Here is a 21,276-nt window from a genome sequence, read left to right on the forward strand (position 1 = left end):
ACTTAGCGATGGAGGAGGAGAAAAAAGTGGGCCGATAGCCGGAAGAAGAGAAAATGATTTGTTTGGAGATGCGTTTTGTGAATGTTTTGGGGTTTGGATTTAGAAGATAATTTATATCGAACTTATCGAGTTGAGCCTGAGCGAACCAAAGCGCTTCGGCTTAAGCTCATCTTAAAATTCAAATCGAGCCTGAAGTTGAAGCTCAAACTTGACTCAGCTTAAGTCGAGCTGAACCAAAGTCGAGCTGAGCCGAAGTTGAGCTTTAGGCTTTAGCCCAGCTAGCCTAAGCTCCGCCGGAGCCACTAGTTTATTTTGACACAGCTATCCTATATTATTTATATACAATAAGTTATATTGTTTAACTTATCGACTTCCACTAATGTGAAAGATGCACTGCGTCTGCAACTAGGAAAGTGTGAAATAACTGCCCTTATATAAAAGTCTCTCCGTATATTCCACCCAAGATAAGGCTCCACTTTATATATGAATGGTAGAAAGAATTTAATCCAACAAAGAGAGCTCATTAACTTAATCTCATCTCACCCATATGGAGAGGAAGAAGAGGGATATGCTAAGATCTCCATTCCCTTCCTCTCTGCAAGCCTTTTCCCTCTGCTTCACGCTTTTCGTCTTCCTGATCTCCGTGGAGAGAGCTGCAGCTAAATTTAAGGCAGTCCCATCTGAAGGTATGCAGTTGTTGTCTAAATATTAATCTTCTTTTCTTTTCTTTTGATTTGGTTTAATTTCTTTTTAGTGATTTTCCCATATCTAAATTCAGGGGAAAAAATCTCTATAAAACTAGTGATATATTTTCCATTTTGAATTTGAGAAAAAAGGTATTTTGGCAATTGAGATATCTGCGTTAAGTTTAATCAATCATCTGTTAGGAATATTTCTTTCTTAATGGCAATTTTGAAAAGATCCCTAAAATTTTAATGGTAAATATTTTTAACATTGCAGTGACGGCGCTGAACACGATAATGGGGAGGTGGGGTCTGAAGGCGTTGCCGACATGGAACATCAGCGGCGAGCCGTGCAGTGGAGCCGCCGTCGACGACAGCGACTTCAACGCCGACGATTTCAATCCGGGGATCAAATGCGACTGCAACGACAAAGGCGTTTGCCACATCACCCAATTGTACGCTTCTCTCTAATTTCCCTCACCAAATATTTTTTGTCTGGATTCATCAATTTTGCTCATTTGGACTTTTTCTTTCTAGGGTTGAATGCATTTTATGTGATTCATTGTCTCTTTGACCTATTTGTAGTCTGAAGCCTCTTTTTGCCGTCCAATTTTTATATGACACCTTAATGTTTTTTTTTTTTTTGAGACCTTAGACTATGATTTATTTACCCCTATAAATAAAATTACACGTACTTTCTAATCTAACCCATATTAACCAACTTTACTAAAATACCCTTGAGGAAATATTCTAGAAAAGTTTGGATTTAGGTAGGGGCATTTCAAAGGAAAAAAAGAAAAAAAAGGTATTTCAGGTATTTTAATAGGTAAATTTACACTGTTCGAATATAGAGAATAGGAGAGAAGAGAGTAGAGAAAATAACCGGGGCTCGTTTAGATTGAACTTTTTAGAGAGAAAAGAAAGGAATAAAAAAAGGAGAAATTGGGAGAAAAAAAGTAGCCGCTTCCTCCCAAAAGTGGAGAGAAACGGAGAGGAAAGAACATATGGATTGTTGTTATAATTTAATATTTCAAATATGTTCCTATTCTATTTTATTATTTACTTAGTCTTTTAGGATTCTATTAATAAATTTAAAAAAGAATCAAACGCAAGTCACGAGATACCCATTAAATTGCACTAGATTGATATGTGATCAAGTAAATTAATCTTAATACTAAATTCCAACTTTACGTTGAGCACCAAGATACCAAAATCTCATAAAATTCTAAAACGTCCAATCGAAATCTAATCGGTCTAAATTTAGGAACGAGATAAGTTTTTACAACAAATGATGCATAAATGCACTATAATTGTTTATGTTACTTTTATGGGTGATTTGTATGAAAAACACATGGTTTTTATTTTTGACAGTTGTGCCTATTTTTAGTTTTCTCTTGTAAGTCACGTTTTTTTCCTTTTTTTTTAAAAAAAAATTTGCCCTTATCAATGATGGTTGTGTCACAAATATTGACCTTGTTGGCCACCTGTCGGTATGGCACGGTGCGGCACATGCCGCGACACTTGTCAGCCGTGTCGTAAGAAAGAGAGAGAGAGAGAGAGAGAGAGAAAGATAAGAGAGAACGAGCTCATTGATGTCACTAACTTTACGTCGACCGTGCGCTCGCCCGATCGCCGCTCTCGACTGAGAGCGACGAGTGACGAAGCTGCTAGGAAGGGTGTCATACGGCACCCCTCGTGCCACATGCTAGTTAGCCGCCGGCATGGCTATCCATGGCCCTTATATTACTTGGTGCCTCATTAAATGCCAACGAAACATTATAGATATATTAATTGCCTCGGAATTTGTGCACTTTATCTCCTCCATGCACTTGCCCTAACCCTAACCTTAGGGCTGAGATGGAATTTCAGCCTAGGGGCATCATCACAGACCACTGTAGCCTTGGTGGCTGCTGGGCAGGTAGGTGGCTAGCGGCAGTCACCATCTAGTGGGTTCTTGCGACGGTGAGCGACGGTGAAAGTCTAAACAAGCTCGGGCTCGATTTGATGCATCGGCTACCAAGGCCCATGGACCCACTGTATGGGAGCGTGATAGGAAGCCTTGACGAGGCCACTCGTACGTATGGGTAGCTTCCTATGGTGGTAGTTGTCGGGTTCGGCCACCCGAGAGTAATCGACGGCTACAACGACCACCACTGGTTGGCTGGCAGTTCGAGGAAGCTAGCCAGTGGTCGTGGACGCGCCAACCCTGCGTCCACCAGCCGCTGGTTTGCTGCAGCAGTAACCGTCGTCGTCAGCAGTCTTCCTGCTGCTGGTTTGCTGCAGTAGTAATCGGTGCTAACGCGAACGACAACTGTGTCTCGGGTGCAGGTGGTCCAAGGAAGTGACTGGACGTGGCGGTTTGGGTCGAGATCACCTAGATCACCACCGATGGAAAGCTAGAGTTTTTGGCCCTAACTTCCACTTCGGGTGGGAAAGATGACTCGAAACCCGCCTCGGCAGGCCACTCCAGCGTTGCTGCAGCGGCACTCTAGGTTTGTGGTGGTGGGAGTGTCTCCACTACCGCTAAAGGAGGAGTTTGGTCGCAATTTGGGACTTTCCCCCATCTCCCTCACGGGTGGAATCTTTTAGTCATGGCTGGCTAGTTTTCACCGTGGTCGGTGGTGCTGGAGGCGGGGATGGCCGTGCTGGGCTAGCAGAATGGCCATCAAGGCTTGGATCGCCTTCTCGATCCTCTCAAAGCTCTTCTTCGATGACTATCAATACTTTTGCCCACACAGGTGGTTTATTGTTGACGATTGTTGGTGGTGGCGCTAGAGAAACTCCTATAGAAATGGTGAGATAAGTTCTTGATCCTCCACGGTTGCTCCTTCCTTATTCATCTTCTTCAAACTCATGCTAACATCGGCTCTAATACCACTGCCACAAACCAAATCTGGACCGATCCGGACATAAAAAATTTGTGAAATTTTTTGTGGTAGCCTTATGAATTAGGGATCTAATAGTTTTGTTTTCACATAAATCTAAGGTCGAGGTGAAAAGTTAAAAATAAAAGAGTGAAGGAATATCAAAATGGGGCAGATCGAGAAATATCCGACGTTGCGGCGGTCGTCAAAGAGTGACAAATAACAAAGGGTGGTTATGGACGGCTTAATAGTAGGGTGGCTTATGGTGGAGGATGGTGGCTAAGGTTTGGAAGTTTGAAAGAATTCTATAGTTACGATTTACTCATACGAAAATAAAAACAATCTAACGGCTACGATAAAAGATAAATATAATAATAATAAATTAACTAAACTCAAGATTCATTCAACCATAATAATTAACTCACAATCACTTCTATTTATAGGAGTAAAGTCCTAGCGGATTGGATCCATATGCGAATTATCCACTTTATTTGAATTTAAAGATAATAAGCAAATCTAACTAACTTGACTTGGCTCAATTTGACTCGACTGACTTAATCCACATAGTTAGATCATAATAGGAGGACCTGTTTCGGGCAGGATCGTCCAAAACAAATGATACCACGTTGAGACTAGTCACCATGGATTGGGATTCGCTTCGATCCATTTCGGCCAATTCGACTCGGGATTAGCCGAAACTTGGATGCTTAGTAAAATAACTGCGAATTGTATAAATGTAATTATGAATTGCGTAAATAACTATAAATTGTGTAAAATAACTGTGAATTACAGTCTGAAAAAGAAGAAGGACGAGTGAGAGAGGTACAACAAACTTGTGAAGACTCATTTCATCACCACTAATATGTAGTGTGAATTATACTTCCAATAATATCTAAATGTTTGCCAAAAATACTAGGGATGAGATTAGAAAGATGAATACTCTTAAAGTAGATATAAGCAAATGATTCTAGAAACTTGATAGCTGATCCATATTTTCTCAAATTCGATGATCCAAAGATGGTTCATAATTATATTTACACAGTTTCATTAGTAATTCACAGTTTTTAAACACTCGTATTTTTATGAATTTTGTAGTTAGTTCACTTAGTCCTTAATTTGTACTGGTGTATATCATAGTTAATTTACGTAATTCTTATTCTGTATTAGTTAGTAAATATTTTATTACTGCCTGCATTTTCCTAAGGCAAAAGTGACATAGTAGTACATTTTAAAAAAAAGTCTGACTAATTCGCAGAAAGTAATTCATAGTTATTCTACATAATTCACAATTATTTTACATTTATGTAAATATATGAGAGAAAGAGGGAGAATAGTTTAATTTACTAAAATGTTAGATTGTATTAAATGCATAGCAGGATTTTCTCTCTTCACTGCTTAATGAGGACAAAGTCAAAAGAAAAAATAAAAAGAAAGCTTGACATACAACAATAACATAAAGTAGGCCTTACTGACAAAATAAAAACCCCTATGTGTTTTCAGTGCAAATCACTCTACTTTTATTTATTTTATAGATATTATAATTTATGCTGGTTTATTTTAATAATTAAAATATTAGATAAAGGATATAATAGTAAACATGTTATTTTCTCTCCTTAAATTAAATATAGCAAACTTACTTTTCTCTTCTATTCTCTCGATTACATCGAAACAAAATAAGAGGAAGTTATTTTCTCTCCTTTCCTCTTCTCTACCCTCTCTCATAATCTCTCTATCCAAACAGTCTTAGTATCCCAAAGGGAATATTTCTATTTAGATACAATTACAGATTAGTTAAGTTAACTCGAAATGAAAAATTATAGGCATAAAAGAGGCGTCACATTATGAATAGATTAAAGACATAGTGTTAATCATGAAATCACTAAAATTTAGAGTGCTCTTCCCTCTAATTTATAAATCTTCTGAACATTTAAACACTTTTTTACATTTTTAAATCACAAGGTGTTGCAATTTGGAAGAAAACCACTCAATTCCGATGACTTTTATTATATATTAGTAGGACCCATACTTTTTTTTTTGTCTCAATCTAGTATTTTTTAGTTACTTTCAGAAACGTGTAATATTCCTTAATTTACTCACTTATTCTTTCTTTTTTCTCTCTTTCCTTTTTTGGGCGGTAGATTTCTCACACATGATTGACTAAGTACCTTCTCAGAAGAAGATTTTGCTCTCTTTCTTCTATCATCTTGATTATTAAATTTAACGAAAAGATTGTGGATTGGATCAGGTTGTAACAACTCTAGCATAGTCTGCTTATAATTGGTGGTTTAACTCATTATTTTCATGTGTGTAGGAAGGTCTATGCCATGGATGTGATTGGTCCAATTCCACAGGAGCTCCAAAATCTCACTTACCTTTTCAACCTGTAACTCTCTCTCTCTCTCTCTCTGCCCTTGAATGAAATTAAGTCTGGACTACTAAGCTTATCACATCAAAGAAGTAGCCTATAGTATGATTAATTTTCAAAAGTTGACTCAACCTTTTAGAAGGCAGCAACGACCCTATGACATGATAGTGTGATGTGCTTGCAGGATTTTAGCCCGAAACTTCTTAACTGGTAGCGTACCAGCATTTCTCGGAAACTTAACTTCCTTGCAATACTTGTAAGATTTGTTTTGGAAGACATTGATGATGGTAGTGTCGTAGTTATTCCTTGATGATGTCTTTTGATCTCTCTTCTTAAAATTACTAGGACTTTTGGGATTAATGCATTATCTGGTCCTGTCCCAAAAGAGCTAGGAAAGCTTCACAATCTCAAATCACTGTAAGCTCTTCTTGCTTTTGCAGTTACTGCTTAATTTTTTGAAGAGGCAACTCAGTTAGATATACTATACAGTTGTCCAGTGCAATTATCATGCTATTATTTTCTCTTTAAAGAGAATAGCAGTCACTGATGTCCAGTATTTTGGAGAATGATTCAAAAAAGTTGGTCAATTTAAAAAATTATAGAATGAATCATTCTGGGTTATTATAGAATCTTGACGTCGGTTAATTGGCCCAATACATGGTGTCATTGATTTCCCTGTAGAAGATTGACACATAAATGTACATTCTTCTGAATATTGACATTTTTATGGATTTCTACTGATGTTTTGAATCCTTTTCAGGGGCATGGGTGCAAATAATTTTAGTGGTTCACTCCCTTCGGAGTTCGGAAATTTGACCAGTCTAGAGCAATTGTTAAGTTTCACACTATTTTAGTTATTAATTTCCAGCTTTGATTTTTCTTTCTTATGTTTAGGTCAAACATAATGGAGATATCTTCTGACGTGCAGGTACCTGGATAGTTCTGGCCTCAGTGGTGACCTACCATCAACACTATCTCAACTCAAAAGCATGCAGATTCTGTAAGATTCATAAGAGCATATGAACTTTAGTTCTTCACTATATGTACAAGAAGAAAATCGAGCACGATGTTATAGGCTCTGACTCTGTGGTTATAGGCGGGTATCAGACAACAATTTTTCTGGGAAAATACCTGATTTTGTTGGGAGCTGGCCAAACCTGGCTACATTGTAAGATTAGTTACTACAAGTTTCATTTCAGTAATCTTTATGAACCCTTTTTAACTGCATGACACTAAATTGCACACCATGTAGAAACTACAATAAATCCTTCTGAACTCGTTTGTTTCTTTGTAAACTGTCTTTGTATGATGATGCACTTCTATTCACTTGCCCAGAGTTACTTGTAGTTTATAGTTACTAGTTCATCTACAGATGCTACATTCTATTTATTAACATTTAGAGCATGACCATCTGGTACTCTCTTTTTAACAAGTTAAATTTCTCTAACTTTTAGAAGCAACTTATAAAATGTCTCCCAAAGGCTTTATCTTCCCTGAAGTTCTGATTATTGAGTTGCTCTTGTAGGAGGTTACAAGGAAATTCTTTTGAAGGACCAGTTCCCTCTACTTTTTCCAATCTCGTCAACTTGACTGACTTGTAAGTTTATTAGTATGTATGTATATATATATTTTTCCAATCTCGTCAACCTGAAGTTCTGATTATTTTTTTAAAAAAACTTTATGATGCTACAAAGAAAGCTTATGTATGCATCCATCAGAGAGACATAAGTTGCTAATTGTCTTAGTATTTATGATGCAGGCGGATAGGTGATATAATGAATGGAAGCTCTACTTTGGCCTTCATTAGTAATATGACTTCTTTGACCACTCTGTATGTTCTCTATAGTCCTGTGGCATAGTCTGTATCTAGTGTGCTTAATATTAATATTCTTATACTAAGATTCTAATATTTGATATTGCCTCTATTATAGAATCTTAAGGAACTGCTTGATATCTGATACTATTCCAAACTTTGCCCAGTTCAAGAGTTTACAGAGACTGTGAGTATTGTGGAACATGTGATGTGTTACCGAGCAATATCAATCTTCTGTTTCCACTTGCTTAGATACTATGCAACTTTTTTGTTCTCTTATGTGGCATTGAAATATTTAAATTATTACTCACTGCCTAGGGATTTGAGCTTTAACAATATAACAGGCCGACTTCCACAACCTCTCTTCAATTTGGGTTTACTTCAAAACTTGTAAGGAAGCATCTATTCTGTCTCACTGCAGAAATTTAAGCTAATCTTATTACTATTTATTGTGTCATTTTCTTTTCTAATGATTGAGCAAATTTTCTTCTGTTTTCCTTAATGTTTGTTCAAGCAGATTTCTTGGGACCAATAGCCTGTCTGGTAGCTTGCCAGTTCAGAAGAGCATTTCTCTTGTTATTATGTACGGTTTTCTGATCTTCACTTGGAGCAGAGAAATTTTATAACCTTATTAATTTGTACTTCTTGTAATTGTTATGCATGTCTTGGTCCTCAAAAGACAAACTGGGATATTTTTATGCGCTAGTTTTCTTCAAGTATAATATATTATTAGTTGGTGAACCATTGTTCTAGGTTTTGTTCATGGTTCTACTTTTCATTGTACTGTTTGCAAATTGACCTACAAGATAATATATACTCTTGTAGAGATCTGTCATACAATCAGCTTTCAGGAAGCTTTCCCTCTTGGGTTAGCCAAAAGAATTTACAGCTGTAAGTTTGCAAGACTGGAATCTTCTATCTTTTGTTACGTTATTTATTTCTTCTCAATTGTTGATCAGCATTGTTTTAGTACCACATGGAGAAAAATGATGCATTCACATCCCATAGTATGTAAAATCAAAAGACAAATGAACTGAAATGCCTTATCTCCTTGAACTCATGTAGTGCATTCTTCTCAGGAACTTGGTGGCTAATAACTTCATCATTGATAGCTCCAACAGCAGGTACTTACTACTACTTAACACGTGAGATTTTGAGTACACTTTTCTTTCTGAGCTTAGATTTTATTCTGAATCATTGTATGTATCAGTGTTCTGCCCTCCGGATTAAATTGTCTTCAGCGAAATAAACCATGCTATCGTGATTCTCCAATCTGTAAGATCCTTCATATTAGTCATACTTTTCATGCAAAGACATTCACCCGAAAAAAAAAATTCTAGAAACTCATGTGTGCACTAATTATTTACAGACTATTCCTTTGCAATAAAGTGTGGTGGTAGTAGAACAATGACAGCATCTGATGGAACCGTATATGAAATTGATAATGCTACTCTCGCAGCTTCTTCATATTATGTGACTAATCCAACTAAGTGGGGTGTAAGCAGTGTTGGAAAGTTTGCTGACTCCTCAGATGCCAGTTATATTCTTGGCAGTTCATCCCAGTTCCAAAACACTCTAGATCCAGAAATTTTTCAGTCTGCAAGACTCTCACCTTCATCGCTGAGATACTATGGTCTTGGGCTGCAGAATGGGAATTACACCATCAAACTTCAATTTGCTGAAACAAGCTTCCCTAATCCCCCTAGTTGGAAAAGTCTGGGAAGGAGGGTTTTCAATATCTATATTCAGGTTGGTTCTTATTTTTAAGATATCATATGTACAAGTTAGAGAACTTATTGTTCTATATTCTACGAGTGTCCATGAAGTCTTCTGATGCATATAATAAGCAAAGTGTGGCTCATGATTGGCTTCTCCATATGTAGGGCTTTTGTTATTCAAACAATAGATCATTGTTCTTTTTGGTTTTAAATGTTAAGATGCCTCACATTTTACACATTCAATAGGAACTTAAATGGGTCTGATATAATCTTGTTGTTTTAATTTGTCTGAACTCAAGTGGTACCAAACAATACTCCTCATGAAAAAACTCTGTAGATATATAAGATTACAGAATATGTTTCCTCTGGTTCTTGAAATGTTTTAATATTCTCATGGTGCTGAAATTTCTCAGCTTTTATTTGCTTCAGGGTGATCTCAAAGAAAAGGACTTTGATATAAGAAAGCAAGCTGGGGGTTCCTTTAGAGCTGTTGTGAGGGAATTCACAGCTCCTGTAACCGATAACTTCCTTGAAATCCATTTATTCTGGGCTGGAAAGGGCACTTGTTGTGTCCCTAATCAAGGTTACTATGGCCCATCAATTTCAGCTATAAGTGTATCTCCTTCAGGTATTAGCTTACGAAAATTTAAGTGGAGTTTTGAGAACAATGTGAACTATATATATAAATATATCTTAAAGACTCTGAAGCAATTCTTCAGACTTCAATCCTACTGTCTCAAACAAACCGCCAAATACAAGCTCAAGGAAGAGTAGAACAGGTCTGTATGTAGGAATTGCAGCTGGTGTTGCAGCTCTGGGATTGTTGTCAGTGGTTGGAATTCTGACATGGAGACAAAGGAAAAGAAAGCTGGATAAGGAAGATAAGGGTGATGCTAGTTTCTTAATAAAAACCACTTGCAGTGGGTTTTTATTTTTGGGAGGTTGGATTGGGAGTAGGAACTAAATGCTGCTTGATTACCATTTGCAGATCTGATGGGAATGGTTGACATCTTCAGTTATTCTGAACTAAGGACTGCGACAGAAGGCTTCAGTCAATCAAATATTCTTGGAGAAGGTGGCTTTGGGCCGGTATTTAAGGTCAGTTGTTTTCATGAAGATTTCATTGTCTCTTGGTCTCATTGCCCAAAATCAGTTATATTTAACTCCTGCGATCTTGTGCATGTCCTTAGACTAATTAATCTATGCAGGGTAGAATGTCCAATGGAAAAATAGTGGCTGTAAAGCAACTGTCAGTGACATCTCACCAAGGAAAGCGTCAATTTGTGGCAGAGATTGCAACTATATCTGCAGTGCAACACCGGAACCTTGTGAAGCTCTATGGTTGCTGCATTGAAGGAGACAAGCGGCTGTTGGTTTATGAGTATCTAGAAAACAAAAGCCTTGATCAAGCAATCTTTGGTATCATTTAACATCCATTCTTCTCGTTATTTAAAGTTTGGAAATAGAATCTAATGAAGCTACTAAGCATGCATGCCAGTTTTATGCACAACATTTTTCTGTATTGCCCTGATAATACTACACGAGTATGAATCATAACTATGAAATAAACCATCAAGTTTAATGCTTTCTCAACTCCATCGATGGATTGCAGGAAAGAGTAGTATCAACCTCGATTGGCCGACACGCTTTGGAGTATGTTTGGGTGTCGCAAGAGGTCTAGCTTATCTCCATGAGGAATCCAGTGTACGAATTGTACATAGAGACGTCAAAGCCAGTAACATCCTACTTGATTCTGATCTTAACCCAAAAATCTCTGATTTTGGGCTTGCTAAGCTTTTTGATGACAAGAAGACTCACATTAGTACAGGAGTTGCCGGTACAATGTAATGACACGATATTAAACTTATCTCTTTAAAATCTTTACGAGAATAATATGCTCTTAGTGTAATTGTGAATAGTGTTATTAAAAGCACAATATATTTGTTTGAATCAGTGGATACCTAGCACCAGAGTATGCCATGAGAGGGCATCTCACTGAAAAGGCTGATGTATTCAGTTTCGGTGTTGTTGCCTTGGAAATTGTATGCGGACGGTCAAATTCTGATCCAAGGCTTGAGCATGATAACATCTATCTTCTTGAATGGGTAAGGTCACAAAACAAATGAGCTTTTCATTCTTATGTCAGAAAATATTTCATTAACACTCGATTTTAACAAACTCAGCAATTCAATTTTACATTCTATTGCAGGCTTGGCATTTATATGAGAGCAAATGTGCACTGGAAATGATGGATCCTAATCTAACAACATTTGACAAGGAAGAGGCCACTCGTGTAATCAATATCGCATTTCTTTGCACCCAGGCATCACCTTCGCTAAGGCCGACGATGTCAAGGGTGGTGGCCATGCTTACAGAAGATATAGAGATAAGTGACGTCATAAGGAGGCCAAGTTATTTAACAGACTGGCCGCTGAAGGATACAAGCAGCAGCTTCACAAGTAATAGCTTATCTGAGACCTCAAATCATCGATCTACATATAGCCAAGTTAGTGTGCCGTCAAGCTCAAATGTACAAGTTGCTACAAGCGACATGCCTTCGCAGCCATTGATGGAAACAGCCACTGGATGAGGAAGATGATTGCCATTGATTACAAAAGGAGAACTTGTTTGACGATCATTGATATCAAGCTATATTTATGATCAGCTGCAGCTTCTGCAAATCCTGCATTCCCGGTTGTAGAGACTATATTTGTGAAGCATTCAGATTTCTGTGAGCTTGGTCGTGCAACTGCTAGCCCTTTGTTTGTACTTTCATATCTTTCCATCATTTTTTGTGAAGCAAGTGTGAAGATATGTGCACCGGAAGAGAAGAGATATGTTAGATGTGAATGCTCTTGAAATCGTGAGATATTATTTTGGGACATGAATGTTATTGTTACATTTTATAATTCATAAATTTATATGATCAAACAAAGTTATTCATTGTGCATCTTAACCAAAGTTTATCGATCCTTCGGGTGTTCAAAGAGACCAGTTTTCTGCAGATAGGTTCGATGGTCATTTGAACAAGCATTGCAAATGTTTCAGCAGAGAATCTAATGTGATCAAAGTGAAGTCATTTGAGCGTACTTCGAACCTTTTCCACCCGAAAGCCAGCAAAGTAATCGAAGTGTTCGAGATTTGTTTATCAAACAGATTTCAAAAGAATTGTGATGCGCACGGAAATCTCCAGTCATTTGAACGCACTGAAAGAATTTTAACTTATTTCTGAACAGAAAGAGATCGAGGTTTTTGACTTTCCTTTTAGGGTTTATAAAAAGAAAAGGACGTCGAGGAAGCCATCATACTTTGTGAAGATCAACATATGAATGATTGATCTTTTAAGAGCACCGAGGTGCTATTATCTCGAGGGTTATTGAGATTATAAATCAATATAATATAAGAAGCAATGCATTGAAGAAGAATTGAGTAACTCTCAGGAGAGTTTGTTTAGGATGAGAATGAGAGCATGCATGCATCAGAGGAGATTGAATTGCTAAAGAACACTAGCCATAACTCATATCGTACAACTGTAAGTACACATGCAACAAATAGTACTAGTAACCTTGATGAAGTGTGCCTCAAAACTGCACTACAATAAGAAAGAGTTGCCTTGATTTTTATAGGCATACTACTGAAGTTTTAGAAACAGTGGCGGAGAAAATTAAATGCCTCTACGATAAAGAATGCAGAAGAGTCACTTATAAAACCTGCACATAAAATAAAAGGGATAAATACATCTAACCCCGAAGAACCTTTGAACTAAGAAAAATATCTACATAGACTCTATAACTAAGAAAAAGAAGATAGAAATTTCAGTTTATCCCTTTATGGTTATGCTTAAATTTACTTTATTATCTTATAATTTTTTTTGTTTAAATTTAAACTATTACTTTTTTTTTTATCATATTTGATCAAATCACAGATCAAATTTGTAAATCTTCGACAAAATTATAGAAAATTGAATAAGTTTTTAAACAAATTTACAATAATGATAAAGATATGATAAAAATATTTATCTATTTAATATATTTGATATATTTTTATTATATGAAATTTGATTGGTAATATTTTAGATACTTTAGAAAGCTTATCAAGTCTTTTACTATTTTTTTTTCTAATGAATATCTTCAAATTTGAATTCTAGTTTAGTCAAATATATTGAAAAAAAGTAACAGTTGTGATCTAGTCTAAACTATAAGAGGATATGGCGACGTAAATAAAAAAAATATAAATAAGTGAATAGAATTTAGGCATAACCATAGAGATGGTTAAAATATAATGAAGAATGATCACCAACCACATAAATATTTAAGTAGGATTCCATCTAGTTAACAAAACATTCAAGTGATTGGAAAACCTAGCAAATGGAATAATTATACTTTGCAAACTATATTCTTCAAGAAGGTTCTTTTTAATTCACATAATTGGATGGAATATATATATATATATATATTAAGTAGCATAAGTGATAGTTTAGTCTCATAGTGTAAAAGTCAAAAAGTGAAAAGTGTTTTATATAAATGACAACTCTATCTAAAGATTGCATATAATATTAACCTATTATTCTCCAAATAAGGATAAGATTGAATTAAGTGCTCAATAAGAGGTTGCTCTCTGACAACCAAAAGATTGATTGCATGCATGAATCAAAAAAAGATACATTTGATTGTGGACCAGTGGATCTGAAACATTACTGTGAACAGAGCTGGATTTAATGGACGCAGAGCAATTGAAGCTCAAATGATGGAAAATGTTCAATGTATGAGCTCTGTACCATCAAATTGAGCTGTGAAGCCTTTATTAATGACCAAAGAAAGAAGAAACAAGCACATATATGGAGAGAGAGAGAGAGAGAGAGAAAGACATTCGTCAGATTGGGAAGTGGTCCACCTGCTTCTCCATTATAAATGTCTAATGTCTGAACCTGACCAAAAAGAAAAACCTCTTTAAGTTTGGTTTGTATTTATATATATATCATGGGCATAAGAACACGTAGGCTAATTACGGATAAAAAGGCTCGTGCTTACTAATAAATAGAGTGGATAATTAAATCGATCTTTTTGAAGAAGAAATTTTATGGACCACAACGTGTCTAAAATTAGATGTGTATAATGCTCTTATAAAAAATTCATTAGATATTATATTTCTAATACTTTAAGAAATTTAAACTCGTAATATTTGTCACAAGTAGTCAACGGCCTAAGAAACTCATTTATTATCGTTTTAGTTTTTTTTTTTTATAGATTATGAGCTCGACAACTAAGTTAAATCTCTTGAGAAATATATATATATATTAAAAAAATTACTTTAGTTTTTTTTATTGTTCAAGAGTTTGAAGATTAAATATGAGTTGCACAAATAACTAATCCACCTGATCTAGGCTTTCAGCCGTATGCGTTATTGAACTATTAATTCGAACTAAATATCACCGAGACATTGCGCTATCGAGCTGCTCCACTAAGCCACCACACTATCGAACCATCAACAAAATCGAGCCGAGCAGTTGAGTTATGTCATCAAACTACAAAATAATTTTCTCTATAATAATTAATAATTATTTAGGGTTAGAATTAATTTTAAAGATTTGTAGGGAACGGTAATTACTAATTCCACCTCCTAACCATTTAGTTTTATTTATTTTTTGCCATAAAAATGCGAGCAGCGTAGGAAGTTGCTGCATGCGGGTACTGGGCAGTTGTTATTGGCTTCCAACGCCGAGTTCTACAGCTACAAGAAAATTCCAATATATGGGAATGTAGATGATCTACTGGCGAGATAAAGATAAAAGATAAAGAGAAAGATAAAGATAAAGATAAAGATTGTTAGTATATCCAGTGATGAAACAATTAATGGGTGGTCTGGTGGAATGGTCCACTTCTTTTTGGATGTTCGCCTTTTTATTTATATATGCAGTGAGTGACACCATTCTTTTAATTTGATGTTGATCATCTCGTAGCAAGAAAGAGCACATTAAATGTAGGTGTCGTTCTATAGATCCATGACTAGGGACAATAAATATGAGAGAGAGACAGAGAAGAGGACGACCACTATCCAAATCGCCATTAATTAGAGTAGGAGGGTCGTGATTACGTCACCAGTTGGTTAAGAAGCAGATAAGGGTACCCCCCTTTCACAGTGCTAGGCTAGGCTGTTACATTTTGGGAGAGATGATATGGGCTCCTAAGGGTTATCCTAATCATCTTATATGAATAACCTATGGGACCTAAACAATTATACTTTAATTATATTTTGATCTTTGTATCACTTTGACTTTTTATACTGTGAAATTGTACAAATATTTTGAAGACTTTTAAAAAAACTATAACCCTTTGGTGGCGGGCGGTTGATCGATATCTTTAGATTAAGTTTCTATCCCTATATAGTTAGAGTAAATATTAGATTTCATTACATGATAAATTAAAATTATCTATCTACTCTTAGAGAGTATTGATTAAAGATCCTAAGAATAACTCCGATTTGGTGCTCTACTATTCCTACTAAAAGTCTAAAAGCTATGTGGGGGATGAAGAAGTTTGGAGTTTAGGGAAAAAGTTTAGAACTTTGGGAAGAAGAGTGCAAGACCTTTTTAAATAGTTCTTCGGGAGGAGTTGAGAGCAAAATTATTCAAGAAATATTTTTAACTTTTTATGAGGGTAATTTAATCTATTTAAAAATAATTTACTATTCACGTGCTTGACACGTAATTTTTATCTCACGGAATGCTGACAGATAACTATAGTGTAGCTTTTCAAAAGTCAAAGAGACTATTTGTATACTTTTATAGTACGAGGAAAAGTGATACTGAGTAAAAGTACAAGGAGCACGGTTTAATTAAGCCAAAAATTATAAAAAGAAAAATTATTTAATACTTTCAAGCTAGCTTCGTTTACTAAGTTGTAAAGCATTGAGCTCCTCTCATATCACTTATCAGTCTTACCACTTATCACGGGGTTAAATTTCGCCAAATAAAATTCGTTGTGGAGGCTCAATATTTCATACTAAAGCAAGCCTTTCTAGAATTCACATAAAAAACATGTCTTAAAATAATGTAGTGGAATTGCATAATATGGCCAAGCATGCTCCTCAAGCTCCTGAGAAACACGTCAAAACTCTTCAATAAACCTAACCATATTGCCATCAAGTAAATGCCATGTAATAAACTTTCCTTGAGACTACCCTACATTTCTGTGCTTCCATGTCATCGAGTTCCACATACATTTATGCTCTTAACTAAGCCCCAAATATTCGGATACTGGCCTAGACTTGATGCCTTTTTATAGTTGCACCATAATTTTATTTATTTTTAGACATATGTAAGAAGGATGAGAAGATCATTCTCTGATTTATATTTCTATCAATTAATTAGATAGATGGAAGAAAAATAATAAATTCGGATCTAAATAAGATAAATACATATTAAATCTTTTCATATTTCTCATCACTCTCATATTTTATATTAATAGTAATTTATATTTAAGATAAAATATTAAAAAAATCAATGTCTTAGATCTTATATAAAATATTAATGAGTTCAAACGTTATTCAGCCGAGCTGGCAAGATAGCTAACGTGTACAAAATACACCTTTTAGATAATTTAATTTGGTAGGGAGATTTATTTGGTTAAATACTCAGTCAACTGTTGTTTAATCCTCCTCTTATATGGCAAAGGGAACAACTAATACTTCTCCATTAGAGCAGGAACAACGATTAATTAATAACTCATCTAAACGACGATCTATGACGGATTAAATTAGTGATTATAGTAAGAAAACGTGGACGTCTTGACACCCATGCACACATCAACCTTTAATAATGAATGTGGGATTCATTATTATTATTAAAAGTTATGAGGGGGAGAGAGGCTTTTACTCTTGAGAGGATTTTTTTTTTCTTTAGACAAGCCCTTGGAGTCTTTGCTAGATCTACAATGGTCCTACTGGAACTCTTGAGAGGTATATATATTTTTTCTTTATTTTTATGTGCTATCTTGGCTTGATACAATGTATTCTTTTGGTTGTGCTTAGTAATGGGGATTAGTTCAATCTATCTCCAATTTTACTCATGATATCATGTTTGTAAACATCTAATTGAAATGAATAATTAATATCTCCCTTTATAGTCAATTGTTTTAATTATTATTTTATATAGCCAATTATATTTCTCGAGATAATAATTGTTATTATTTTTTTTTCTCCGGCCAAAGAAAATAATGGATTATAATTAAACAGTCTCTTTTTCTTTATCCCGCTAAAGAAAAAGAATATAATAACTATGTAATACATTCGGAGTTATTGTTATTACTCTTGTAGTTCATAGTTATTTATAATCTATAGTTATTACCCTTGTGTTTATTAGTTTTTATTTTTATAATCTAAAAGTATTATTTTTATAGTTTATAGTTATTATTCTTGTACTTTAAAATTATTATTTTGTTATTTGTAGCTTTAAAATTTTTGAGTTAAGACTAATGTTCCACAATTATAGCATTCTAGCTGCATATCATACAAATTTATAGTCTACATGCATCTCAACTGCATATAAGTATTAAGGATTTTTATATAATTGCCACTAAAAAATTTAAGATATTATAATTATCACTGTATTTTTTAAAAATATCATAAGTGGCATTATAGTCATTGTGTTTTAAAATTAAATTTTAGATTCACAAGGGGGTCTATTTTACCTAATATATAGTACATGAAACAAATTTACTTGTATGCAATAAAAAAATTATTAACAGATATTTTTACACCCTCACTTTAAGAAAGGAAGATACTTTAATAATTTATTTGCATTACTTAATTTAAGTATAATTTATTAGAATTAGCTAGTTGAATTTCTCCTTCAAAACTAACCATAATAGTAATTACAAAGGCTTCTTTTTTAATTATTTTTTTTTACAAGTGAAAATTTAATTGTGTCCCAATTAAAATTCAGATTCTTTTTCTTCATTATTATCAATGATAAGAGAAGAACTAATGTGCTAATTAATTAGTTAATCTTTATAAAATTAAGAGTTTTTTTTTTTAACGGTGAGCTTAGTTGCTAGAAAATAAAGTTTAATAAAGTGACGCTATTTAATAAATAAGAAAATTAAATTTTGATTTATTCTATGCAACCAAACATACAAAATTGAGAAGTTTGTGAGTACTCCGCTGAGTGACTCATGAATATCGTATAATAAAAATGGCTCCGAGTATTAAACTTTATATATTATAAGGGATAATTTATAAGTGTAAGTAAACTTTTTAACCTTTTTAATAATAAAAATAAAAAAAGAGATCAAGTGACACTTCGTACTATTTTGAAAATTTCCTAACATCTTCGCATGTCACGTAGTGGTCACGTTTAAAAAGCTCCAAATTACTGCCGGCCTTCATTAAATGACGTGGAGCCCACGGTGGAGTGTACTAGCTGTTCACGCTTAGCCACGGATGGGAACAATTGCTCCCAAACATCGCATTTAATGGCGACGTGGACGTGGACGTGGCATTAATTGAAGGCCAAAGATAAAGTTAAAACCAAAATTAAATGAGAGAGAGAGAGAGAGATGAAGGCAATAATAACTGTCGGACTCTGAATCACGATAGCTATCTATGACGACGTCCACTTTTTGACCCACTGCACCAGCACGTGCGATGCCGCAAAGTAAAGCCTTTATACTTTTTCTATCATTAAAGCAAATTTTTTCAATAATTCAAATCAATTTAACCCAATACGAAAAAATTATTTACTTTACCTTATTTTTTTATTATATATAATAGTATATCTCTCTATATATTTTATAAAAATGATAAATAGGTTACTTGAAACCTATTTATATTAAATAAATATGAATTTACAAAATGATCAATATTTAATTTTGTTAGTCTTTTTGGAGGAAAAAAAAATACTACAAAGGGGTTAAAATGCTTTTGACCACTGTCACTTGCTTCAATAAATCATTTGTCCTATATATGTGTAAATATAGTAGCACAACAAAAAAAAAAGAAAAAAGAAAAGAACTATTTTGTAGGTCCTTTACAAAACTTTCAAGAAAAGGCGGGGGGCAAAAAAGAAAATGTGACAGATTTTCTTTAGCTGTCAATCCTGCAAGATGAACTGACGGTTTTACCCTCGGTGATGATCAGTCGTTGTCCTCGGCGGCTGCGTTGAGGTCAATCCGGGGCTTCTTGTGCGGCTGGGTCAGGACGGGGAGCGCCGGCACCTGCGCGTCGCACCGGGGGCACCGGGGGTCCACCGCGGCGATGAGCACGTAAATCAGGCACGTGGGACACGCCGCCGCCCTCATCTCGCCTCGGCTGATGGGCGAATCCCGAGGCGGCGGTGATTGGAGGCGCTTGGCGGCGGCGGAAGAGGAGGAGGAAGGAGAAGAGGGGCTATCGGATCTGGGGGCCGGCCTGGCGCCTCGGGATTCGCGCTCGAGGGCGGAGCGGACCTTGTCGAGCGTGCAGACGCTGCTGCTGTAAGCGGAGACGGCGGGGGAGGAGGAGGAGTGCGAAGCACGCGACGGCGCCGCCGAGAGGAGGTTGAAGTCGGCGGTGGATGCGGAAGCGGAAGCGGAAGGAGGAGGAGGGGGGAGGTTGAGGTCATGGAGGGGTTGGTAGTTCTTGGCTGGCTGCAATTATTGGAAGACTTCGTTAGTTGGGTATGACTGGAATTTATGGATTAATTTGACTGACAATTGAATCAAAATCTGATCTTTTTAATGGTAAATACCAGATCGATAGAGAGGGAGAAAAGCACAATTTCGTTTCTTGTTTTTAAAGCGTTTATTACTATGGATTCGTATATATATATAAAAAATCCATCTAAGAATCCCACATCAAAGACATAAGGAGAGTAAATTATCTCTATCCAGAGTACCCCCAATTCCTCGGAAAAAGAAATAGCAAAACAAAAAACAAAAAAAAAAACAAACAATTCACGCGAAATGAATAAAAATTCGAATTTTCTTGTCATACACACCAAAGAATTGTTCCATTTGGAAAGTTTCAAGGAAGATATCACAAGGAAAAGATCAAATTGCGAGAAGGAAATCGGGATTACCATCAGATCGAGCCGCCTCTCCCAACCAGATCGCACCACCTTGATCTCGAGATCCAACTCCCCATTTCCCACCACCGCGCCGCCCCCGAGCAGGTCCCTCGTCACCAACTCCCTCTTCCCCTTCTCGTCCTCCGCGTACCGCTTCAGCGTCCTCGTCACTGAGCTCACCTCCACCGCCATTGAAGACCTCGGTCCAGTTCCCAGTGTTTAGCTTCCGAATCGAATCTGATGAGCTCTCAAAAGAGGAAGAGAAGAGAGAGAGAGAGAGAGAGAGAGAGAGAGAACCCAAAGGCGTCGCCTTTTTTTATATATTTACCTCAAAGTGAACCTCAATTATGGGGAAGGTTTTGGGAAGTCATTACGCGATAGTTTAAGATGTCCTCCAAGACAGTTGGACATGCCAAATACAATCCGTTAAAACTTATTAATGTGTGGGGGGAGATCTCTAGGGAGTAATGTGTTGCCAAATGTGGAAAAACTCATTAGGGATTCGAGCGAGGGGCGTTTGCATGCGAATCCAACAAAACTAATGGTTGCTAGATTTCACATGCCACGATGTCAAGTAGTACTTCATTTTAGGATTAATTACTTCCTCCATCCTTAATCTATTGCCTATTTTTATTTAGATCTCTCTATTTATTTCTCATAGCATCTTAATTTATATAAAACCTCTCAAATGTACTCTCTGTAGCTCTCTGTTAAGTTTTATGTCAATAAAATTTATGCATTAATATTGCTTGTTATAACCCTTTCCCCTTAAAAAATAAGTAAAAAAAATTG

General features: G+C 35.7%; 2 protein-coding genes across 2 annotated transcripts; one reads left to right on the forward strand and one right to left on the reverse strand.

Annotated features, from left to right (window-relative positions):
• The first annotated feature begins 383 nt into the window (after positions 1–383).
• Positions 384–12,386, forward strand: LOC140793471 (probable LRR receptor-like serine/threonine-protein kinase At1g56130). Its single transcript, XM_073144968.1, has 24 exons — positions 384–686; positions 961–1,138; positions 5,859–5,930; positions 6,097–6,168; positions 6,258–6,329; positions 6,673–6,744; positions 6,841–6,912; positions 7,009–7,080; positions 7,438–7,509; positions 7,672–7,743; positions 7,844–7,912; positions 8,044–8,115; positions 8,243–8,308; positions 8,551–8,616; positions 8,805–8,849; positions 8,936–9,000; positions 9,095–9,474; positions 9,873–10,071; positions 10,163–10,330; positions 10,432–10,541; positions 10,652–10,862; positions 11,056–11,287; positions 11,398–11,548; positions 11,653–12,386. Exons 1-24 carry the CDS (start codon positions 548–550, stop codon positions 12,031–12,033), a joined length of 3,108 nt encoding a protein of 1,035 aa, XP_073001069.1. The 5' UTR covers positions 384–547; the 3' UTR covers positions 12,034–12,386.
• Positions 12,387–19,350: 6,964 nt separating this feature from the next.
• LOC140793475 (uncharacterized) lies at positions 19,351–20,820 on the reverse strand. Its single transcript, XM_073144971.1, has 2 exons — positions 20,497–20,820; positions 19,351–20,065 (listed from the first exon to the last, which is right to left on the reverse strand). Exons 1-2 carry the CDS (start codon positions 20,674–20,676, stop codon positions 19,574–19,576), a joined length of 672 nt encoding a protein of 223 aa, XP_073001072.1. The 5' UTR covers positions 20,677–20,820; the 3' UTR covers positions 19,351–19,573.
• Positions 20,821–21,276: the final 456 nt, after the last annotated feature.

This window comes from Typha latifolia, chromosome 8 (genome assembly GCF_019914945.1).
Source record: "Typha latifolia isolate L0001 chromosome 8, TyphaL0001v2, whole genome shotgun sequence".
Classification (NCBI taxonomy): Eukaryota; Viridiplantae; Streptophyta; class Magnoliopsida; order Poales; family Typhaceae; genus Typha; species Typha latifolia.